Source organism: Schistocerca gregaria, chromosome 3, assembly GCF_023897955.1.
Source record: "Schistocerca gregaria isolate iqSchGreg1 chromosome 3, iqSchGreg1.2, whole genome shotgun sequence".
Lineage (NCBI taxonomy): Eukaryota > Metazoa > Arthropoda > Insecta > Orthoptera > Acrididae > Schistocerca > Schistocerca gregaria.
Window position 1 is genome coordinate 272,200,389 of NC_064922.1, and position 25,951 is coordinate 272,226,339.

Below are 25,951 nucleotides of genomic sequence, written 5' to 3' on the forward strand. Positions count from 1 at the left end.
ATTTGTCCACTGGCAACAGGCTTTCAAGTAAAACGTCTCCCCTATTCAGGAATATACATAATGGATGTATGAGTACAGGATGTAGACACATGGTTGATAAAATATGGAAGTTTGGTCTGGCTGTGAATCATGCTCAAATAACCAAATGGTAAGACATGCATGCACATCCGAAGAAACTTCACATCATAACTTGGATTAATGCAGACAGTGTAATATATTTGCTGTCTGTTCTATGAAACGCACTTCAAAGTACTGCAGAACACAAGAATTGTTTATTTCTAGGGCTTTAAAAACTAAATTATTTCTAGCATAAATCATGACTCCACCTTCCTCCACGCTTGATCTACAATACTGAGATGCTAAACTGAATCTGCTAATGCAGCACATATGAATTCTGCTAGTGATATGCTACACGGGGACACACAATATGCCAGGTTGCTATTCACATTCAATATCATTTAGATTCATTACTGACTGGTCTGACTTAAGTAATAATAAAAGGAAACAACTGCAGCACCCTGTCACATTACAAATCATAATCACAATGTAATTTTCTTTCAAGAAAATGTACTATGATCTATATATAGTGCATGGTAGTAATGTCTTGTCATTCTTCTGAGCTTAACATCTCACTTGTCAGAGGGGAAGCTGATTGGTTTCCAGATGGACTGACGAGGTGTACATATTTGTAATACTTCAGGCACCACTGTGTTTTCTTATATCATCTTTGATGCAAAGTGTGTATGATCAGGACAACACTAAACAGTGGGGCCGACCTAACGACACAGTACAATTGCTAAGTCACTGACTTCATATATGGGAGGATGGAGTTTGCTCTGTTCAGAAATCCACATTTAAGTTTGCTGTGATTTCCTAAATCATTTCAGGCTGTGGTGGTTCCTTCAGTAAGACTGTGGCTGATCACCTCTCCTACACTTGTAAGCATACTCTTATACTCTGTGTGTATGAATACTGGAGCTATTTATTTTCGTTGTATTACAATGAAAAATCCTACATGATTGAATGAATGATTAAATAAATAACTAAAGCTGCTTCTTCTTAGTCAAACGACACCTCAGCTAGCCTTCTGAGGGTGATTATAAGATGCACATCCAATACCCAGACAAACAAAAAATCTATAGTGGCACTAGGAATTTAACCCACATCCTCCATACAGCAGTGTGACAAGCTGGTCATTCCAGAAAAAGACAGCTGAATATAGAAAATCAGTTGCAGTACCAGGAATTGAGCACAGGTTCTCCATACAGAAATAATATTTACTGTCCACTGAGCTATGGAGGGAGTGGGTCATACACAATTCATAGTTTCACATGACTGGATTTACCAGATGATTGTGTAATATAAGCCTAAAATGTGGGTAAATTGGAATGAAAGAAAAGCAGAAGGGAAAAAGTGGTTTGCTGCACATCAATTACATCTTGATAAGATTTGAAAGTGGTGCAAAGATTGGTAACTTGCTTTAAATATCCAAAAATATAAAACTGTGGAATTCATAAATAAAAAAAACTTTGTATCCTTGGAATACAGTGTTAACGGGTGACAACTGGAATCGGTTGACTCCTACAAACACTTTATACAGACCTGAAATGGAAAGATCACATAGGCTCAATCATAGAAACAGCAGGGGGCCGACTTCAGTTTATTGGTAGAATACTAGAGGAATGCAATCCATCTTGGAAAATTGCTCTAGTGGTAGCCATACTAAATACAACTAACAGTGGTTATTGAACATGTACAGAGAAGGGCCACGTGAAAGTCACAAGTTTGCTTGCCCCTTGCGAGAGTGTTGCAATCAGGCTGGGGGAGGGGGGGGGGGAGAGGGGGGAGGGGGGGGAGGGGGGGGGGGGAACGAACTGGCAGATACTTGAAGATAGAGATAAACTATACTAAAGGTTTTAAATGGCGACTCTAGCTATGTACTACCACCCCCTTAGTATCACTCACATACGGATTGCGACATCAAGATTAGATGATTTGCAGGACGCATGGAGGAATTTAAATAGTCAGTCTTCCCACGCTCTAAACGTGAATGGAATGAGACGAAGCCCTGATAACTGGTAAAATGGGAAGTACCGTCTGGTATGCACATCACAGTGGTATGCAGAGTATGGATGTAGATGGCAACAATCCACATACAGTGAAGGAAATAAAAATGCAGCACCATGAGGAAACAATATTATACATGTCCCCTCCTTCCGAAAATGTAACCGAGCGAGGTGGCGCAGTGGTTAGCACACTGGACTCGCATTCGGGAGGAAGACAGTTCAATCCTGCATCCTGATTTAGGTTTTCCGTGATTTCCCAAAATCGCTCCAGGCAAATGCTGGGATGGTTCCTTTGAAAGGGCACGGCCGACTTCCTCCTCCGTCCTTCACTAATCCGATGAGACTGATGACCTCGCTGTTTCGTCTCTTCCCCCAAACAACCCAATCCGAAAATGTATGTCAGTTGCATAAAACCTACCCAATGTACATCAAATGAAAAAATGACCACCAGTTTTCGGCACTTATGCAGTTTGGGGGGTACATGCGCTGATCACGAGAAAAGTACCTATTTTTGAAGAAAACGTGTATTTCTGAAGACATAATCATATATATGCGCGGAATACCAAAAAAAATTTATTTCAAAAATTGTGTGTTACAGTGATATCTGATGCGCTCGTCGCCAAAAAAGTACTTATTTTCATATGGATGCAAAAAAAAGATCAGTTAACTGTCTCAAATTTTTTTTTTATAAAAAATTAAGTAGGCCCCTACTGCATATGTAGGCTATGCACGGAATTTCAAAAACTTTTTTTTTTCAAATAAGATGGAATTAATAACAAAATTTTCTCAAAAAATCATATTTGTTTATTTTGCACAGATATACATTAAAGCTCGAATCACAGATTAGATAAAAAGAGCTACCTCAAGTTAATTTGCAGCATTAGGATAGATTTTTCGAACGTATTCAATGAAATTGTGGAATGGATTTTCCTCTAAACGTTGACGCCAGAGAAATTCCGCCACGTAGTTATTCAGCATAGAACGGTGAATTCCGAAATGTCTTTCTTTTTTTTCTCCAGCTTTTTTCCAGACTGACTCCAAGTGATTTGTGGTTGCGTTTGTAAAGGGATCGACAAAATAAAGCGAATGATTAACACTTCAAAAATCGGTACTCTTCTCGTGAACAGGGCATGTACCCCCTAAACTGCATAAGTGCCAAGTTTTCAAGGGAACAAGTGGGGTATACAGTTTCCAGCATTGAATTTCAACCATTCAGAAAGATAAGAGTGTTTCGCAGAACGGTATCGTAATTTTACTGAGGAATCTAGTGTTGTTTGTTACAAAGAGAAATAATTTCTATTGAACCGAGAAGAAACTGGTAAAGACATTGCATTTTGAATTAATGACTGCAGGAATATTACACTATTTCTTCATACATATAAATTTTTCACCACCAGATGACTGAACGAAGCAAAATCTACTTTACCTTTCCGAACGCAAAATGCGCAACACAAAACAGGGCAACAATAAGTTCTCCCCCAGCCTGTGTTTGAAATGCGAGCGCTTTACGAGCAATCAAAGATTCGACTGACGTAAATCCATAGACTGCAACACCAATCGAGCGAATATTCTGCTGTGAAAATTAGTCGTTTTTTAGCCGAAAAAATTGTAACTACTATCTTTACCTGTGATAAATCTACTTTCCTCACTAACTAGTATCCTACATTTTGATTAATAAATAAGTAAATTGGTAGTTAATCTGACATCTTTGAACAGGGTTGAGCACGTGGGTTTGTTTATTTGTTGCAATTGTTAGTGATGAGCAGTGTAGCAGTGTGGTGAAATAGCAGAAGGAAAATTGTGTGTGGAACAAAGTTAAAATGAATTCCGTTCAAGAGCGTCATCGACCTGGTATACTGAAGCAACAAAATAAATCCCATAAACATGGTCGTCATCGGAGTAAAGGAGCTATTCACGATGCTCTTAAGGGTAGGTAAATGTTTTCATACTACAGGCAAGATTATTAATGGCCTTGCGACTTGTATAATGGATTTGTACTAAGCAAAATGTGAGCGTGACGTAATCGAGGGTACTAGTGTGTCACTATTATTCCAGCGTATGGTATTCATTGGTTTACATTTAGAATCCGAATTACAGTAAAGTTTCTCGTATCGATTTGGTGAATGCTTTATAAAAGGAGTTCATAGCATGATCAGCTCTTGGCAAAAACTGCAGTACGTCATGTAAAAACAGAATTATACAACACAGTAGATTATTATTACAACATATGAATCTATATGATTTTTTGCAGTGTTCTACAACTTATAGATAAATAGGCCCTATGTGAGAAATGACTATTTTTAAAATCATAAATACCTGACATCCTTACATACAGTATATCATTGGTTGTTAGTAATGATGCATATTATTATTTCCAATCAACAACTGCATAATTTTCGAATAAGTGAATGAAAGAAACAATAAGTATCAAATTTCAGTTTTTTCCTTCCGAGTATTAATTTTAGTTAAAATCATGAACCCATACACTTAGGAAACGGTTGTTTCTATTCATACAGTAGTGTGACAGAGTTGCAGCCATGGGGTAACACAAAGTATGATATGACTGTTAACAAAATGACATAGGTTTCCCAGATCGTCTCTCTTATTATGTACATCAAATATTATAGGTGCACCTATCTGTGGGAAAAGGTCAGGGCATGGGATGCAAAGGATGATGCCCCGTCTCCAGGGGGCATCATACATTTGAGAGTGGACAAAAAATCTATTTTATATTAATGGCAGTCTTATATGTTTGCATTGTCAAGGGTTTTACAAATGCTAAAACTCAGAATTTTTTTTTTTTTTCATTTTGTTGTTGTCTGAATCTGTTATACACACACACACACACACACACACACACACACACACACACACACACACACACACATTTTCTCTCTCTCTCTCTCTCTCTCCCTCCCTCCCTCCCTCCTGCAACTACAATACTAAATCGGTGCTCCACACATGGCCACATTTCATACAAATACCTTCGGATAAGACTATCTAACACTTAAGTCTGTATTCGATGTTAATAAAGTTCCCCTCTTTAGAAATGCCATAGCCAGTTAGTTCTCCATTTTATATTGTCACTACTTCGGCCATCATCAGTTATTTTGCTGAGAAAATAGCAAAACTCATCTAGTATCACCTGATTTGACTACATTCCATTATCTTTGTGTCACTTTTATTTATGTTCATCTTGTCTCCACCTTTGGTGACAACGTTACCTGCATTCTTTTATTTCTTCATTTGTTGTCCTCGGTGTCGACATCCTGGCTGAAAAAACAGGCGGTGGAAGTGCATTACTGTTTACTGTAAATGGTGTAGCTGACAGATGCACAGTTGCGTCTCACAGTCTTTTACTTTCACTGTTCTATAAAATTTGTTATATTGCTTACACCACAGGGGCTACATCCTTCATTGTCACACTGGCAGTTGCTCATTGTTCACAGACTTGTCAGATCATAGGCATCGTGAACAATGGAAAAATGTCATTTCGATGGGTTAAGAGGTAGAGTTGTATTTGCTGAGTATCCAGTTAGCAGATGATTTAAACTATCTTGGTAGCATGATAACTGCAAGAGTTCCTCGGCAGGGGAAAATGTGGTGAGTGAGGGTCCTCTTCATCCATAGTATTGTTGAACCCAAGAACTACTTCATCATTCTGTTTTGACACTTCTGTACTAGTACCATTTGCTGTAGACCCTTCACAGTTATTCTTCATATGCAGAGCAATTGCTTTGCCTCACTGGGCAGTCAACATTTCACATTCAACTTGATAAAGTCAGATGAGCCTGTTAGCTATGGGGCTGTAGAACAAGAATCCCTTTTTAAACTGTATGCCTTGTTTGTACAAAATTTGATCAGCATCACTGCAGTTTGTAAATATGTAGGAAGGTCTTTCTACTTTTGTTAAAACCTGGTGCCCTTTCCACTGTAATTAAGATATTGAATATCCACCTTTAGGTTTACATTATTCTACTGGGCAGGAAGTATTTTCCACTATGTACTGTGTACAGAAGACTGTTTTTGTATAGTAACATAGTTACACATGTATCATCATCTTGTTGTATTGGGTTGGTGCATAAGTTCATAGTGTTTTTTCATAGGTTTAGTAAACAGAACACACATATACACTTAAATCATTAGTAGTATATTCTCCTTCAATATTTACTATAATCTACCAACACTATGATAACTTTTCGATTCTGTGACTAGAAAACTTGTGGTTTTGAGGAGAAGAACTCATTGTGTCATATTTTGAGCAATCATCTGGAAAGAAGTTCCTTGAAGGCTGTTGGATAGAGAGTGGAAAAGGTGAAAAACTGAGAGCACAAGATCAGATGAATAGAGTGGGTGCGAAATGTCATCCCAACCCAACTCCTGTATAGTGATATTTATAAGTCTAGTAGAATGTGGTTGGGCATTATCGAGGAAAAGCATCACCTCACACAGTCTTACTGGTTGTTGTTCTGGACTGTCTCTGCAAGACGTCTCAGTTATTGGCATTAAATGTCAGTGTTGATGATTACAACTTGGGAAATCAATTCGTAGTACACCACACCATTCGTGTTTCACCAGACGCATAACATTATCTTTTGTGGATGTGCGCAGTTCTTAGCACGGGTAGTTGCTGCTTTGTTTGGGGTCAGCCATTCCTTTCTATTCCTTATGTTAGCATAAAGACACCATTTCTCGTCGCCAGTAACTATATAGGATAGGAATGCCCAGTCTTGTTGACGAGCTAATTGATGACAAGCAGAGTTGCATATATGGCCTATTGCTGATGTTTGTGGTTTTAGCTTGGAGCATGTGGTACCCTTAAACCAGATTTTTTAATCTTTCCCATTGCATGCAAATGTCTCATGATAGTGGAATGATCACAATTCATCACATTTTCCGATTCTGTAGTACAGAGACCCATTTAAATCATCTCCATCCGACCCTGAAGGTCTTCCTCAACATGGAGAGTCACTAATGTCAAAACAGTTATGCCCTGTCCAAAGGCATTATCCCCATACTCAGCACAAATGTTTGTATTGGACTCCATTGTTCTCGCCCCTCAATTGAATTCGAGCAGAAGAGTATGTCAGAAATGTTCCAATTTCTCCACTTGGCACTCCATTTTCTAGTGTCCACTGAGTTACTCACTATTTCCAAATTGCAAAATTACAATAGGGCTATGTGAACTCGATTAGCAAGAGTAGACTACAAATAAAAAATTACAATTGATAAATAAATTCACAGCAACTGGAATATCAACATGCAAAACTAGAATGCTACTGCTCCAAACTTGTACACCAACCTAATATTAAGTAGACGATTATATATTTCATTGTTTCAAAGGTGTAGGAATGTTTTCCATGCCTTAATGGACAGAAAGGCATCATTTGTGCCAAGAAGGTAACAGATCAGTCAGCTTTAGCAGTATAACTGGATTAAGTAACTTTACAGTGCCTTGAAGAGTTTCAAGTGAAAGAAAAATATTTATTCTTCATATTTTTGGGCACAACTTTCATTGTCAATAATTACATTACTATGTGTATCTGCTATACATTTCATCCAAGTCATTTAGTGTTGCTGGTTAGTGATGCTGAGTTCACACTGATTTGGAATGAGATTCATTCAGCCTTGAGAGACCAGTTGAGAGGCTGTTTGATTGAATACACTGTGGTACTGAGACACACAAAAGTACGGGAATGTGAAATTGGAATACTTGCACCAGACTGAGAGTAACATACTGTTTGTTTATGTGTTTGCAGAACAGTATACATGAAGTGACTTAATATCATCATGCTTCACCGCACTACACCACTAGACACTCTACAGTAAACACTAATAAATCTTGTGTTATTTATCACTCTCCTTACCAAGTCATGTAATAATGTACTGCACTTTTACTCACCGTGCACAGAAAGCTGGACATCACATGGTGTGAGGTCAGTGTGACTGCAGCATCAAATGGGGCTGGCACCACAAAATGAATCAGTTGAAGGAATGGGAAAAGATAGTGTGTCAATCAGCAAGCAGTCACAGTGCACTGTCGTGGTGTTCTTCATTGCAACATCATCTGGAGACAGCATTTGAATGACTTCACATGGGGAAAATATCATTGGGAAACTGGGAGGCCAACAAAATGCGACAGGCGCAGCCCAGGAGTTTGGTATTGCTCACAGTATTGTTGCACATGCATGAAGAGTGTTCTGAACCATGGGCACTGCTGCCTAAAAGAGATGAGATATTGACCACAGTTCACTACAGCACCAACTGATCACTAAATTGTGCAACAGGCAAGAAGGGACCTACATCAAACAGTGCTAGCGATTGCAACCACATTTAACAGAAATGCAAGGCATGCCCTCTGAAGCTCCGCAAAGGCAGGGTGACTGCATATGGTGGTCTCTTGCACTGAGGTCCAGTACATATTCTGTTGAGACCAGCACATTGCGAAGAGCGTAGGGATTGGACCAGCAAATAGTGGGGGTCACATGCTTGTCTCGCATGATAGCATATTCAATCTGAGTAGTAATTCTAGATATACCCTCATAAGGAGAGATTTGGGAACACACAATACACCAAGTAACATTGTCAAACATGATTGTTTTTGTGGTACAGCTGCAATGGTGTGTGAAGAGATAATGCTGCACAGGCGAACTATCCGTCGAATCTTTGAAAACTGTACACTCGGGTGTCACCGTTGTTGTGGCACTTTACTGCTTCCCCATGCATGTCTTTTCGGGGGTGCATTCATCCTTAACTTCATTTTTATGGATGATACTGCACGGCCACATTGAACAGCACAGGTGAAGAAGCTCTTTCAACAAGAGGATATTCGGCAAATGAATTGGCCTTCCCGTTCCCCCGACTTAAATCCCATAAAGCATGTGGGAGATATGTTGGAGGGACATATTACACTATTACAGCATGTCCACATGCACCAGTGACCACATAGCAGTTGTCAACCACACTAGTGGAGAATTGGAGCACCCTACCTTAAGGAATCCTTACCAACCTTGTGGCCAGCACTGTAACATGTTGCAGAGCATGCATTGCAATTCATGGTGATAACATGCCCTGTTAATAACCATTACCCACTTTGTGTAATGTCCAGGGGGCCATTATGAACTGCCGTGACTTCATTGTAATTATTGTCTTTGAATAAAAATGTCATTTCTGTTCATTGAATTGTATATTTCTTTCAATTACCTTCTGCACTATACTGTTACAGTTCTTTCTATGTTGGTTCAAATTTGATCAAGTTATGTCACCTGCCAGCGACATATGATGCAAAAGTTAATTTGTCCTTGAAGTTTTTCATGCCAGTGTTTAATAATGTCTTGGAAGAGGAGGAGGATTGTACATTATTAGACTTTAAATCCAGTAGAATGTCTGGTATATGAGGATGTGTTGGATGGCAATCTCTGGATTTCAGAGAAACTTGTACCGAGTGGTAGGATCCAAATAGCCTATGTGGTGCATCAGAACTTAGGTCAATTGAGTCATGCTATAATTGCTGTCTACTATTTCAACACAATTTGCTTCTACAGTGAACTGTAACAGTTTAAGCGACAGCCAATGAAAGTGCCATACTTGAACACCCACATCCGTGGCCAGTGTCTTCCTGACAGAAGAACCCTCTTGCCATGTGCCCACTTCTCTTGTCATTACACTTCCACATGCAGATGACCTGGGATGTTGAGTGGCCTCCAGGAAGCTTCTGCAGTTTGACAGACATTGGCCTGTCAACAGATAGATGCTGCTCATCAACCTGTTCCAGACTTCTCTGCAGTGGCACACACAGATGCCACCCTTCCACGAAGTCAGTGCTGCATTTAAACCCCGGACCAGCAGAGTACGTCATGATTGGCATGACAGGGCCACACTCAACACCTGCTGCATGTCGATCATTGCTATCAGTCTGCTGCTGCAAGTCTGGAGTCTTCACTATAGCTCAGATGCCACTGGGCCATAATGCATAAACCCCGCATACCTGTACAGCTTGAGCAGCCACCACATCACCAGCTGCTCACTCCTGCTCTTCAGCAGTGGTCCAGACTTTGAGTGTGGCCAACACCATCGCCATGTCACTGGGATGCCGCAACCTGCTACAAAGTATAAGATGTTGCTGCCATCAAATAACAGTGCCAAGTCAGCATACCACTGTATGAGCAACTCGCATTACTGGGCCTCTGGTCATTGCTGTGCTTGCTGCTGTCGTGCCTGAACATTATGTGAAGACGGAAACACATACACTCAGGGCTGCACGAGTTGGATGGATTAATTGACTTCTTTGTGTTCATCCTCATGCCTGTCCGCAGCCACTTCTGACAAGTTACAAGGTGGAATCCAGTAGTGACATCCAATCAATGTGGTAGCAACATTGGATTCCAGACCATGAAGTTCAGTTAGTTTGCTAGAGTGTTATTGTTCCATGCTAACACATTGTTCTGTCTCTGCTTGTTGAGTAATTTAGTGAAGTTACTCACCATTTTACTGTGTTGTTCATATTAACTAACCAACTGACAAAAAAAGAACTATCTGGTGCATATTACCGAAAAAGAAAAGCATAAGAAAGGAAGGGAAAAAAAGAAACCAGCTAAGGTCACTATAATTGTGTCTTCAAGAGTTGAACCATTGCTGGTGAAGGTAAGAGCTCATGTTGCGTAATAGTTGCTAAATCAGGTTTTTGTTTCTAAAGAATTGTGAACTATATATGAAAATTGTATTTTATTAGAGAAATTCTTTATTATTACAATCAGCAAATAGTTTATCAAATAAGTAAAATTAACATGATCTTTAAGAAACAAAGAAAGTATGAAGTCTTGAGTATGTGGCTAGTAACCATCCAACCCTCCACACTACACCGCCATCACCTTTAAAAAAGGAAAAAAAAAAAAAAAAAACAGATTTTTAAGTGCATTGCGAGTTGGCACCTGCTTTGATCCCTCAAGTACAGTGTGCAAATCTGTTGCATAATGAAAAGGGTGGATTTCCCTCTGTACCATGTCCATCATTTCAAACTTCCTGTAACTAAGTCAAACATTTGTCTTAAAATGTGTGTATTATTGGCTTTGCTATTCTGTCATCTGTTTTAAAACATACACTGCAGTTTATTAAAGTTGGTACTAGCTTGTATGAAGAGGTTATAAGGTATGAATCTGAGTAGTTTTTCTATAACAAAAACATCAATGATCACATGCAGTTCCATTTGTTGGGTATATTGACCATCATCAGTAGTAGCTATAGTTTCTTTTCACAATTTTACTGGCATGTTTGGTTCACATTCTCTTGTATTAGTGCTGACATTTTCAGCTATGTTCCTCTTCACACTTTTGGCAATCCTGACATTAGAGGTAGATGTTGTTGAAACACCAGGAAACAGTTGAGAGTCAGTTCCATAGAAACAAACTTGCAGAGAAATCTCCATCAAAGGCTATGAAATCCTGACTGTTTTTAAGTAAGTAGGATATATTTTTATTTGTATGTATGGTTCAGGTAATGACAAATTATATAATTTTAGTTTGTTGAACTTTTTATTGTCCAGCCTGCCCTTTTGTGATGTTGTTCCAGAGTGTCCCATAGTTCATTCTATGCTGACAAGGATTTCCATTGCTTGATTCCCCAGTAATGTATTATCTGCCATATGTGTCATCCCTTTTTGTGTAACGTTTTTGGTGCTTATGCAAGAAGTTAGTGTTTTGGAAAAATATTTATTGGAACAGTCTCAGTTGCAATAAATATTTTTCAGGATATACAGTTGTGGTTGTGGCATATCTCCTGACAATATGTTGTATATCGTCAAAATTGTGTTGGTTTTTGGGTCATAAAAATATTTTTCACACATGGTAGTATTTTATCATTACCAAAGAATAGTTTTTGGTGCTATACGTCAGTTTCATTTGGAAAACATGACAGAGTTAGTCCCCAAGATCATGTTTAAAGCAATGCAGCAGGCTTGTCCAGGGAGCTCTTTAGCTCAGCAGTGTAGAGTCATATTAACCATAACATCTGCAGCTCGTGATTAATATCAGCACATCATGCAGCAGGCACAGATAATGTTTGAAGGACACCATTTAAACCTTTCCTTGGTCTTGGAGAAGGCTATTCTCTATATAGTATTATATTCTAAAAGTATATACTAAATGAAAAATAGGTTCAGATTACTCTGGCAAAACAAACATACTAGCATCATTTTATTAGACTGTTGACTATACTGCCCTTTGGTGTCTCAGTTTTTACAAGACAGGACGTAGATAGAATCCAATTGTCTGTTTCCAGTTTGAAGTGTCACCAATGCCAGTGACTAACTTTCATGACCAGCATGTCATTTCAGAGAAGTGGCAAACACCATCAATGTGCATTAATAAAGAAAGAACTTGTGTAACCAAGTTAATATTCGCAAAAACTAAGTGTGATGTTTTACTTATCAAAACTTGGAGTCTGTTGTACACTGTGCTTTAGTGTACAAACTACTTCTGTGGAAAATTTTTTGATGTAGTCTCCGGCGTGTATAAGAGAAAGAAAATCCGCTGCAGTGAAAAGGGCATCAAGCTTATACAAGTTATCATTTATGTTCTCATCATTCAACAATTTAAGTAGGAGCTCTTTCTTGGTTTCGCAGTTTCAGTAGAGATGCATGGGCAAATACTCCTTCACCACTCTCTCGAGGCATATGCCCTAGGCACTCATTAGTACACACATCTCGTGTAGTGCTGTTGGAGCAGCCAGCAATAAGTTCCCTGTATACCATCAATCTCGTTTATCGGTATTGCTGTTACTCATTCAGGGGCTTAACAAATAATGTGCAAGGTTACAGTCTGGGTTTTCAAACTGACTTCACTGAGAGAACAGTTCTCTTCATGCTGTGGGTATATGGACTTTCTTTGAATGGGCAAATAAATGTTTAATTACTTGTTAGAATTAATTTGCCCATTTATTGAGTAGAAAGACACATTTATACAAAAATGTTTACATATCATGTGGGGCACCTGTAAGTTTCTTCATTTTCTTGCCCACACACTTCTCAGTTTTGAATTTAGTACTAAAAAAGAATTTCAGCTGTGAGAAAGTCGACTATATTGAAGGAGGAAAAGTTTTGGACGTTATTTGCCAATTAGAAAGAAAGGCATAAAGGCTATAAGTTGCCTTGTAAATATTGTTTGTTTTGTTTGTATGTACTTATTTTCTTGAGTAAATAAACAGTTATGTTTAATAACGTTTGAATGACACTTTTGTCGCCTGTCAGTTTTCAGCAGTGTGGAGGGATTTACCTTGTATTTTTATCAAGAACATTCACCATGGATATGGCTTTGATTATTAACAAATTATAGTATCCTTAATGATGTTACTATATTCCATTTTTTATTTTATTTCTTTATTGTTTATTTTTTTGTGTAAAAAAGGCAGTCCCTACCTTAATTTCACAGCAAACAGTACTCTGAACACACACAAATTTTGGCACCAATATCTACTAAGGAGGACAGCAGTTTATATACTTTTAATCCCCCCCCCCCCCCCCCCAATCCCTTCCAGCTAAGTTTTCCATGGGTTCCATTTATCACTGTATGCAAATTTTGGATCTGTTCTTTTGAAAAGAACATAACCACTTCCCTTTCACATCTCTCCACCTTCTAAGCTTGTACTCCATCTCTAATGATCTTATCACCAAAGGGATGTTAAAACTTAATCTTCCTTTGCACCTAGAGCAGGGGCAGTTGTAAGACACATCGTTGGATATAAAGTCCAACACATACCTGTTCATAATTGCAGAAGGGCAAAAGAATGCTCAGACCCTGGCCAGCAGGGGCAGTAGTTGTGCAAAATGCTCTATTAATGTTCATGTGATGGATCAATATTTGTTATTGAAGTCTATCAACAATGTTACTCAGTCTTTACATTGAATAAGCAGCACAGGATACCAAGGAAAAACGTATGAAGGGAATTAAAGTTCATGGAGTGGAAATAAAAACTTTGAGGTTTGCTGATGACACTGTAACTCTGTCTGTAAACAAAGGGCTTGGAAGAGCCACTGAACGGAATGGATAGTGTCTTGAAAATAGCTTATAACAAGAACAGCAACAAAAGTAAGGCAAGGGTAATGCTATGTAGTCAAATTAAATTGGGCATTGCATAGGGAATTAGATTAGGAAGTGAGACACAAAAAGTATTTCATGAGTTTTGCTATTTGGGCAGCAAAATAACTGGTGGTGGCCAAAATAGAGAGGATATAAAATGCAGACTGGCAGTGGCAAGAGAAATATTTCTGTAAAGAGAAATTTAGTAACACATAATATAAATTTAAGTATTAGGAAGATGTATATGAAGATATTTGTCTGGAATGTAGCCTTGTACAGAAGTGAAACTTGGGCGATAAGCAGTTCAGACAAGGAGACAACTGAACTTTTTGAGAATGTGCTGCTACAAAAGAACACTTAAGATTAGGTGGGTAGATCAAATGACTAAAAAGTAGTTACTGAATTGAAATGGTGTGTGGGGGGGGGGGGGGGGGGGGGGGGAGTTATACCAAGGATTTGTCAGTTTGGTAATGGATGTGAGTGAGTGAGTGCGTGCGCGCGCTCGCGGGTGGATTTGGTGAGAAGGGGGTACTAAAAATTGTAGTTAGACCTAGCTAGGCATGAATGCAGGAAGCAGGTTCGAATAGATGTAGGTTGGAGTAGTTATTCAGAGATAAAAGAAGCCTGCACAGGATGGACTTATGTGAAGAGCTTCATCATATGGTCAGTCTTCAGACTGAAGACCTCAGTGGCAGCAGCATGTAACAGCACATTACTCACATTGGCCTTTACCTTTATTGCAGCTGCGTCGATAATCGCAGTAGAAAATCATGTATCTGCCAGTTCACGTACACTGCAAACCGACTACCCTTATGTCAAAACTTGATAAAATCTGTCACTCTTTCATAGCCTACTATGTTATGATTTTTGAATATTTATTTTGTTTCATTTACATCTACATGGATACTCTGAAAATCACACTGAAGTGCTAGGCAGAGGGTTCATAAAACCACCTTCACAAAAATTCTCTGTTATACCACTTTCGAACAGAATGCTGAAAAAATGAACACACATCTTTCTCTGGGAGCTCTGATTTCCATTATTTTATTATGATGATCATTTCTCCTTATGTAGGTCAGCGTCAACAAACTACTTTTGTATTTGGAGGAGAAAATTGGTGATTGAAATTTGATGAGATGATTTCGCCGCAACAAAAAATGCCTTTGTTTCAATGATGTCCATCCCAAACCCTGTATCATGTCCTTGACACTCTCTTCCCTATTTTGTGATAGTACAAAATGTGCTGTGCTTCATTGAACTTTCTTGATGTACTCCGTTAACCCTTAAGGATCCCCGACCGAACAACAGTACTTCAAAAGAGGATAGACAAGCGTAGTGTAGGCAGTCTCTTTAATAGTATTTAAATGGAAAGGGATCACTGCTGTCAGTTGCAGTGGGAAATTAAGCAGAATCAGCAGCGCCAAGTGAAAATGTGTACCGGGCTGGGATTTGAACCTGGGATCTCTGGCTTACTAGGCAGGTGCAGTAACCACTGTGCCATTTAGAACACAGTGTGGCGCTCTGTGGGAGTGTGGATTGGCCATGAGGCATACTGAGATATTCCGTGCGGTTGCAATAAATTGTGTCCCAGTTGGTGCAGTGGTTACCGCACCTGCCTAGTAAGCAAGAGATACCAGGTTCGAATCCCAGTCCAGTACACTTTTCACTTGGTGCTGCTGATTCTGCTTGACGTCCCACTGCAGCTGAAAGCAGTGATTCCCCTTTGATTTACGTATAGTGTTTCACGGCTGTGGGCTGTGCATGGTGTCTTGTTTTTCAAAGGGATAGACACCATGCATTCATAAAAAAGTCTCTTTAGTAGATCTGTTACTTTTTCTAAGTGTTCTGCCACAATATGCAGTCTTTGTTTTGCCTTTCCAACAACATATTCTACATGTTATTTTCAATTTAAATTGTTTGTAATTGTAATTCCTAGGTATTTAGTTGAATTTACGGCCTTTAGATTAGAATGATCAGTCATGTAACTGATATTTAATGGATTCCTTTTAGCACTCATGTGGATGACCTCACACTGTTCATTATTTAGGGTCAATTGCCAATTTTTGCACCATTCAGATAGCTTTTATAAATCATTTTTCAATTTGTTTTCATCTTCTAATGAATTTACTAAGCAATAAATGACAACATCATTTGCAAACAACGTAAGACAGCTGCTCAGATTGTCTACTAAATCATTTATACAGATAAGGAACAGCAGAGTGTGTATAACACTACCTTGGGAAAAGTCAGAAGTCAGTTCCGCTTTACTCAATGACTGTCTATCAGTTACTACGAACTGTGCCCTCTCTGACAGGAAATCACGAATCCAGTCACATAGCTAAGACAATATTCCATAAGCATTTTCACTACAAGTCGCTTGTGTGGTACAGTGTCAAAAGCCTTTTGGAAACTTAGAAATAAGGAATCAATTTGAAATCCCGTGTCAATAGCACTCAACACTTCATTTTGCTTTGACTTTATGTCCTATCATTGCGAGATCTGTACTGCAACCCAGATGGAGCTTCCACAGGACTCATTGGCAGAGTTTTGCTGACCACCTAGATGAATATATCTGTTTCATTTCATCAGGACCTAAAAACTACCCTCGATTTGTTGGGGCTATTCTTACTACTGCTAAGTAGTTGATCCCTCGTGGATACAGAAAGGAATAAATTCCAGACTGGAATGAGCATTGTGAACAACTTTATGAACAGTATAACAACTGGCGACAGCGATATTGCAGATGACCTCCTCCAAAGTCTTGATGCTGCTAAAAGAATATGATGGTGTGAGGTGGTAGAAAATGTAAATAAACTGCGTAACTTTGGTGGAGCATCCAATATATCTGGGCAGAAACCTGGTATTTCAGGCAACCAAATCGCTGACCATATAGTTGCAACATCTAGATCATTCTGTGACAAACAACATATCTCCAGAATAAAATAACAGCTCACGTCTCTAAAAGCTCAGTGCCCAAATGAATCAAATTTCTTTTCTCCATTGACACTGACTGAATTGGACAAGGCCTTGAAACAAATTAAACATGGTAAAGCACCTGATCTGGATAATATACACATGGAATTTCTGATAAGCATGGGTAATGGTGGGAAAAAATGGCTGGTCCACTTCTTCTCCAACATCCTAGATAGTGGATCACTGCCAACGAGCTAAAGAGAACAAATATACTGACAATTTTGAAACCAGGTAAACCAGCTGACACCCTCACAGTTTCAGACCAATTTCCCATTTGAGCTGTACTTATAAACTCTTAGAGATGCTCATCTATAATAGAATTAGCGGATTCATTCTGGAACTTATCCCAGCTGAGAAAGCAGGTTTCGGGCCACAGAAAAGTTGCTGTGACCAGGTACTGGTCCTAACAACTTTCAGGGAGGCTGGTTTCCAAGAAAACATGAAAACATCTGTTACATTCATAGACCTAACCGCGCCATATGACACAGTCTGGAGAGAAGGGATGATGTACAAATTACTAGAAACAATCCGATGCTAAAAAACTGTAACTCTCATCAACACCATGATAAACAATAGATGAAATAGTCAGTTCGAACAAACCCACCATTACGACAAGCAGAATGGCTAGATGCCAGTAGTATTGGAGTGAGAGACCTGTGGGACCAGAGCTGTCAACTTACTGAAAATCCTGAAAAACATCTTGAAAATAGTGCTGCCAAGTGAGTGATTTTGAAAGTATAACTGTGGTACTGCTGGCACAGAACTCAACAGGAAACTGTGGGTCAAATTGAACAGATGCGCAGACTCTCTTTGGGATGCTACAGAGTCTCCTGTTTGTGACTGTGGGGCTCTGTACCAGTCAGTCAAGCACATTAGAAATGAATGCCCCTTGCGTTCCTACTAGGAAGTTGGAGCAACCTCGTGGAAAAATGATGGTATGACTGTTGTATGGATTAGGAACCTAGATATTGACATTTAGTTAGCTTTATATGTAGTTTTGTATTTTCATATTCCTGTTATACATAGTATTACTCCCCCTGTGGGCCCGAGGGTTAGAAAGGCCGCAGGTATTCCTGCCTTTTGTAAGAGGTGACTGAAAGGAGTCTCACACCTTTTGGCCTTTAAGTGGTGGTCCCCTGTAGGGTTTGACCTCCATTTTTCAAAATTTTCCCAAAGAGCGAGCCAATTGGGGAAGGGTGCCTTACACGATGCATTGTGTCCATCGTGCATAGAGAGCTTTAGCCCACTTTCTTGTCGTGGCATTGCAGTCCCGCTCATCCTCCATCTCTTGAGCGAGGACACCTTCGTGAGTGCGTTTTCCTCCACCCACTATGCAGTGTCGTTTTCTGCGCCAACGATGAACATGGAATTCTTTGCACCTCATATCCAGCATGGTAGCCAGTCCGTTGTGGGGCTGCCATGTACGCTGTTGGTTGGAGCCCCCTGACTACACAGGGATCGCTCTGCTGGTGCCTGCACCATTAACTCACTATGTATGTCAAGGAGTAGATGCCTGTCACCCTGGGGCATTGGTACTCCCGGCAATGTCCATCATACCAGGTGGCCTTTGCTGCGGCTGGGTGGCACTGGTTGGGAGGGCCACAGGTCAGAGTGGGTTGCAGCAGGGCGGATGACACACGATGAAGCGTACCACGTCATCACTTGCTGGTGATCAAATGCCAGCAGTCTCTAAGCATTCCAAGTCTCATTACAATGCAAGGAAGTATGATCCTAAATCGTTCCCCTACCTGGCCACACCATGTGAAGAATGCCAGGCTAAGGATGCCAGTGAACCCTATTCACCCCGGTACCTCGTAAGTATGAGAATTGATGGGGACTCGTTTATCTTGATGAAGCCTCAGTTTTTTGTGGAGCATTTAGAGGACAAGTTTGGGGAGCTGGAGGGCTTATCCAAAATGCGGTCAGGGTCAGCTTTGATAAAAACGACATCCTCTGCCGAGTCACAGGCATTACTTGCTTTTGACGAGTTGGAGGATGATTCCGTTACCATCACACCTCATATGGTCCAGAGAATTATCTTCCACAGGGACCTTCTTTTGCAGTCTGCCGACGAGCTGTGCGCCAACATAGAGCGACGAGGAATTCATTTCATGCGGTGCATCCATCGGGGTCCAAGGGATAATCAGGTTGCTGCCAGTGCCTTCATCTTGACCTTCGAGGGTGACACATTACCCAAGAAGGTCAAGGTGATGGTCTAACGCTGTGATGTCAAGCCATATATCCTCCCCCAATGCGGTGCTTTAAGTGCTGGAAGTTTGGCCATATACCTTCCCACTGTACTTCCAGCATCACATGTCAAGATTGTGGACATCCATTCCATCCCAATACTCCATGTGCCCCACCTCCCATTTACAGTGAGAAAGGAAAATCATGGAATACCAGACCTTGGACCGAGTATCCTACACTGAGTGCCTACATCCAGTGGCTATGATCTCCTCTTATTCCGCCGCTACAAGAACAGTTGTAGCCCCATCAGTTCCACGAGTTCCAAGTGGCTCTCAGAACCGGAAGACTACATGCTCCCGCACCACCTACCCGTCAGGAGCACTGTCACCCCAGCCATCGGGGATACCAGTCCCCACTTCTCAGCCGGAGAAGTGTCTTCTTCAGCTCCTCTCGCTAGGAATGGGTCCCTCCCTTCCCAGGTTTCTGCTAGTGAGAAAGATGACATGTGCCAGTGGCTGAAGAGCCCAAAAGCAGCTGGTCAAAGGGCTTCACAATCATCCTCTGTGAATCAGTGAAGTCCTCCCAGTCAGAGGAACCCTAGGATCAACGAGAGAAATCCAAGAAGAACACCCCCAAGACCAAGGAAATTGCAGTGGCACCCTCACCACAGCTGCCTACAAGCTCTGCGTCTGAGGATGAGATGAAGATTATGGCGTTTGTTGAGGACCTAGATCTTGCCATACCCTCAGACACAATGGGCATAGCCTGTTCAGGAAATAAGTCAGTGGTAGCAGTTGACTCCGAGGCGTTGAGTGCCCCATTGAGTGTTTCATGTCTTCCCAGTCTCATGATCACATCATCCTCCAGTGGATTTGCGGCAGTATTTCCTCCACCTGGCTGAGCTACGGCAACTGTTAAGCTTTACACCTGCTTTCTGCATTGTCCTCCAGGAAGGCTGGTTCCCAGCAATGCAGACCCCTGCCCTTCGCAGCTACAGGGGATGTTACAAGAACCGTAGCAACTACAATAGAGTGTTACGTGCCTCTTGACGCTGTGGCTGACAGGATATGGACGATGCAGAAAATAACTGACTGCAACATATATCTCCCTCCAGATGGTGCGGTTCCCCTGAACATATTGGCTGCACTGATTGATCAACTCCATAAACCTTTCCTACTTTTGGGAGATTTTAACAGCCATAACCTCTTGTGGTTTAGCACCATGCTTACTGGCTGTGGCAGAGATGTCAATTTACTGACATCCCAACTCAACCTCTGCCTCTTAAATACTGGGGCTGCCACACATTTCAGGGTGGCTCATGGTAGTTACTCAGCCATTGATTTATCGTTCTGCAGCCCAGGACTCCTCCCATCTATCCACTGGGGAATAGGTGATGGCATATATGGCAGTGACCACTTCCTCACCTTCCTGTCACTCCCCTGGCATCATGCCCATGGACGCCTACCCAGATGGGCTTTAAACAAGGCAGACTGGGTAGCCTTCACCTCTGCTGTCACCTTTGAATCTCCCCCACATGGTGCCATCGATGTTGTGATTGAGCAGGTCACTACAACAATAATTTCTGTGACGGAAAAAGCGATCCGTCGTTCTCTAGGATGCCCCCTGTGAAAGAGAGTCCCTTGGTGGTCACTGGAAGTCGCTGAGGCAATCAAAGAGGCAACTCCCCTTCTCTGTATGCAGATGACTTCTGGATTTCATATTGCTCCTCCAATACTGGTGTTGCTGTGCGGCGCCTACAGGGAGCTATTCACAAGGCACAGTCATGGGTTCTAGCCCACGGCTTCCAGTTTTCAACTGTGAAGTCGTGTCTCGTGCACTTCTTTCAGCATCATACCATTCATCCGGAACCTAAGCTTTATCTTAATGATGATCCACTCACTGTACTGGAGACATATTGATTCTTAGGACTGGTTTTCAATGCCAGATTGACTTGGCTACCTCACCTTCGTCAGCTTAAACGGGAGTGCTGGTAGCACCTCGGTGCTCTCTGCTGCCTGAGGAACACCAACTGGGGCGCAGATCGCTCTTGCTGCTGCAGTTCTACAGAGCCCGTGTTCAATCCCACCTTGACTATGGGAGTCTGGTTTATGGTCCAGCGGCGCCATCAGTGTTACGTTTACTCGACCCAGTGCACCACTGTGGCGTTCACCTAGGGACGGGAGCTTTTAGAACAAGTCCAGTGACCAGTGTCCTGGTGGAGGCCGGAGTCTCTCCGTTGCGGATCCAACAAGGGACCGATCACCTTGCAGTTTGGTCCCTTTCCCCCCTTTTAAACCAACCAACCAACCAACCAACCAACCATAATATTACTAATGTTGTATATTTGTAATTTTAAACTGTATGTGAACCACACAAATAAATAAATAAATAAATAACCATAGTAAATATTTTTAGCAACGAAGTCACGAACAATAACTGAGTTCTCTGTGTTTACCTTAATACGTATCAAACCTTTACTCATAATTTATAGTAATAAACATTGAAAATTCTGTTAACTGTTTTAAAATTTCCTTAATCTTAGGGGAAATGCTGAACTCTATTTTCAAACGTTCCTTTAAAAATGAAAATCTTTCAGAATTGCCCCAATTTCATCCTCATAAACTGGAAAGATGAATGAAATAAGTATTAGTCTTCAGTGGTGTAGAGAAACAGCTAAACTAATTAAAATTGAACAAAGGTTGGGGCCCAGTGAAATTCTGTCAGATTCTATAGTGAATTTGTAGATGAATTAGTTCCTCTTCCAACCATAATCTCTTGTAGGTTCCTCTCATGTCACACCCATTTATAAGAATAATGGTAGAAGTGATCATGACATAATGAAAACTTTGGATCAAGGCAGTCAGATAGATGCATTATTTCTTTATATGCAAAAAGCATTTTAACTCAGTACCATATCCACACTTATTGGCAGAAGTACTACCATATGGCATATCAGTCAAAATTTGTGAGTGGGTTGAGGATTTTTTTTGCAGGGAGGACCACAAGTTATCTTAGATGGAAAGTTGTTGTCAGATGTAGAAGTAACTTCAGGTGTGACCCTTGCTGTTCATATTGTCATGTTGTATATTAATGACCTTGTGGACAATATTAATAGGAACGCCAGATTTTTTGCAAATGATGCAGTTATCTGTAATAGATTACTGTCCAAAAAAAGCTGCATAAATATTGATTCAAATCTTGATAAGAATTCAAAGTGGTGCAAAGATTAGGACCTTGCTTTAAATGATCAGAAATGTGAAATTGTCACTAAAAAAAAAAAAAAAAGGGTCGGAATCGACCTTATCACAAATACATGAAGTTGAAAGACCACATAGATTCAGTTGTATGTAAAATGGGTTGAACTCGTGTGACCCATTGTAGAATATTTCTCAGAGGTCTGGGACCCACCCCAATTAGGACTAACTGGTTACTGAACACATGCAGTGAAGGTTAGTACAAATGTTCACAGGTTTATTTGATCCATGAGAGAAAGTCAGAGATTCTGAAGAAACTGAACTGGCAGACTCTTGAGGATAGGTGTAAACTATCCCGAGAAAGTCTACTTACAAAATTTCCAGAACTGACTTTAATTGATGACTCTAGGAATATACTACAACCTTCTATGTATTGCTCACATATGGATCGCAAGGACAAGATTGTACTAATTACAGCACACACAGTCATTTAAACAATTATTCTTCCCACACTCCATCTGTGAATGAAACAGGAAGGAACCCAAATAACTGGTACAGTGGGACATACCCTCTCTCATGCACTTCACGATGGCTTGTAGAGTACAGATATAGATGTAGACCAGAAGCCGTGGTCTCTAAGGCAATACAGATTTTTACTAACTCATTCATCTTCCTCTAATTTCTTTTGCTATCTCAACTGGCAGAACACATTATGCCATAGCTAATGGTGCTCTTTCTACAGTTAGCGCACGTTCCCACTTCTGTTGTAGTCTCATCGGCCTATGATGTATCCAAAATTTATGACTTTCAAGGTTTCTGAAGTTTCAGGGAATGTGGACATAATACCTGTTGGAAATGATATAAAGTGATAAAGAGTTCTTTTTCATTTTAGTATTGTGTGTTGTTTCTAAGATATGTCACGTCTCCATTTTTCCATGCCTAGTCTCATGGTAAATTATCTCCAATTCACTACTTGCATCATTAAATAAAACATGCTTGACACGACTGCAATTTTTTTTTTAATTTCGATTTTCTTATAATTATTTCCTGGCTCTGATTTGGCTATCAGTTATGTTGTACTTGTGTGAAATACTTAACCACAAAAATACTGAAATGTGAAGGGTTTTTTTTTGTATGGTCTCTCTGTCATGTGTTTCATTACAATAATGTAACTTACATTTATCTAGAAATAATGTGCCACACAAGTCATCGCAGTACTTTTTTTTTCTCCCCTCTACTCAAGGGGGGGGGGGGGGGGGTGAAGGTGAAGGTGGACTCCTGGTTTCAAATACACCACTTTTTAAAGGGCCTCCGATATTTGTGTTTTTTGTGCACTCTGATGCTTATGTAGTGGTTTTCTTCACCATTTGTTTCAATAATAGGAGTTGTTAAATATGTGACATGATAAAAATGGGCATTTGTTTAATTTACCATAAAATGGGAACATTTCAGTATCAGTAGTCATCCTGTCATTTTTAAAATAAATACTACCGTTTAAACTGTGTGTAATTCTGTATATTTACAGGACGTGTCTCTGCAAAAGCAACCACTAAAAAAGCTTCACGCGAATTGCACAGAGAAGAAAGACGCAATCAAGCCATGCAATTACGGCAAAAGAAACGTGAAGAAATGCTTCTTAAAAAACGTTTTTCATCTGGTGTCGGCAATAATCACCCTCTCCTACTATCAGTCGTGCCTTTATCAGAAAAAATTGATCCTTTAGGTGTGCTTGAGCTTCTTAAGCAAGCTGATTCTGATGCTGTGATCAACAACAGTTCCACAGGCAATGTTCATATAAGGTTGGTTTTATGTTGCATAGATCTTTTAAGTAGTTAATATAAGTGTGTGTGCATGTGTATACATTGGTCTGATAAGACTTGGTCAGAAACAGAATAGCACAATGACTGACAGATTGAGTGTATCCTCATTCCAATTCTTTCTGCAGTTGTTGTTTGTTAGGTTAACCACTTTCTGTTAAATTCTTCAAATTTGATTACATTGTGAGATATAGATTCCATTGCTATTTATAATTATTTTAAGAACACCATAATGCACCAGAGGTAAGCAAGCATGTTTATGGTGTCACCCACATGCATTTGCTTGTCTAAAGGATCCAACTACACAATACTCGTTCAGGAAAGTACACTGTTCAGTGACATTAATGTGACCACCCGTCGAAAGCCTTTGGGAGTGCGGACCATTGCGGAACTTGCAGGAAGAGACTCGGTGAGGTTCTGGTAGTATCGACAGGGATCTGTAGCCATGCCGACTCCAGTGCTGTGGCCAGCTGTGCAAGGTTTCACAGTTGAGGATCCATGGCGTAAACAGTCTGATCAAGGGGGCTCCACAGATTCTCAGTTGGGTTTAAATTCCGGGAGTTTGGTGGCTAGGGGAGTATGGTAAACCTAGCCGGGTACTTTTCAAACCACACAAATACACTGCAAGCTAGGTGACACGTCGCATTGTCTTGCTGGTAGATACCATCGTGCAGAGGAAAAACAAAAGGACATAGTCCCCAAAGATAGATTCATAGTTATGTTGATCCATTGAGCATTCCCCAAATCCTCATGTACACAGGGTGTTTGCTTTTAGACATTTCACACTGTACACACCCAAGGCCATCTGCCTGATGGAGCATAGGAGGTCTATTCAGAAAATTCCAGAACTTTTTCCACACAACTTTTCTCCTCTTACTATTCACTTATTGTGCATAGTGTCCTTTGAAATAGTCTCCTCCACAATTGATACAAAACTCCCAATGCTGTTTCCATTTCTGGAAGCAGTCTTGGTACTCCTCTTGCTGGCTGGTGCAAAGTTCCATCTGGAGATTTTCTTTTATCTCATCTATCATTGCAAATCTTTGTCCTTTCAATGGAGTTTTCTACTTTGGAAATAAAAAAGAAGTCTACAGGGGTGAAGTCTGGCGCGTATGAAGGAAGAGGCAGCACAGTGATTTTGTTTTTTTTTTTGCAATAGTTGTGCACCAACAGGGATGAGTGTGCGAGTGCCTTATCCTGATGCAAAAGCCATGAATTGTCTCTCCACATTTCAGGCAGTTTCCTTCTCACGTTTTCTTGCAATCATTGCAACATGTCCCAATAGTACCATAAACTGACAGTTTGTCCCTGTGGCACAAATTCATGATGAACTAATTCTTCAAAGACAAAGAAAATTAGCAGCACGGCATTGACATTTGACCTGACCTGACAAGCTTGCTTTTTTAAGTCTTGGAGAACCTTCCTCGACCCAGTGTGGAGATTGAACCTTGGTCTCTACGTCATAACCTTAGACCCATGTCTCATCACCAGTTATGATTCTCTTAAGGAGCATCTCATTCTCATTTGTGTGATCCAAAGGCTCTTCACAGATCACAAGGCAAAGGTCTTTGTGGTGAGCCCTGTGACGAACTTGGGAGTAACATGATGCATTCCAAGATGGTGTGTCAGTATTTCATGACATG

At 40.4% G+C, this 25,951-nt stretch overlaps 2 protein-coding genes across 6 annotated transcripts in view; one reads left to right on the forward strand and one right to left on the reverse strand.

The window, feature by feature from the left end:
• Window positions 1-3,597, reverse strand: part of LOC126354661 (myosin-11-like) — a 273,554-nt gene extending 269,957 nt beyond the window's left edge. For 2 of the 5 annotated variants that reach the window (XM_050004437.1, XM_050004438.1), the window contains exon 1: window positions 3,493-3,597. The gene's annotated coding sequence lies outside the window, so the exon portion shown is untranslated. The remainder of the gene's footprint in view (window positions 1-3,492) is intronic. The other 3 variants (XM_050004441.1, XM_050004439.1, XM_050004440.1) reach the window with 2 other exon arrangements.
• Window positions 3,593-25,951, forward strand: part of LOC126354660 (pre-rRNA-processing protein TSR1 homolog) — an 86,209-nt gene continuing 63,850 nt past the window's right edge. The window contains exons 1-2 of the mRNA XM_050004436.1: window positions 3,593-3,995; window positions 24,017-24,290. Coding sequence (XP_049860393.1) covers window positions 3,887-3,995; window positions 24,017-24,290 — 383 coding nt within the window. The 5' untranslated portion in view covers window positions 3,593-3,886. The remainder of the gene's footprint in view (window positions 3,996-24,016; window positions 24,291-25,951) is intronic.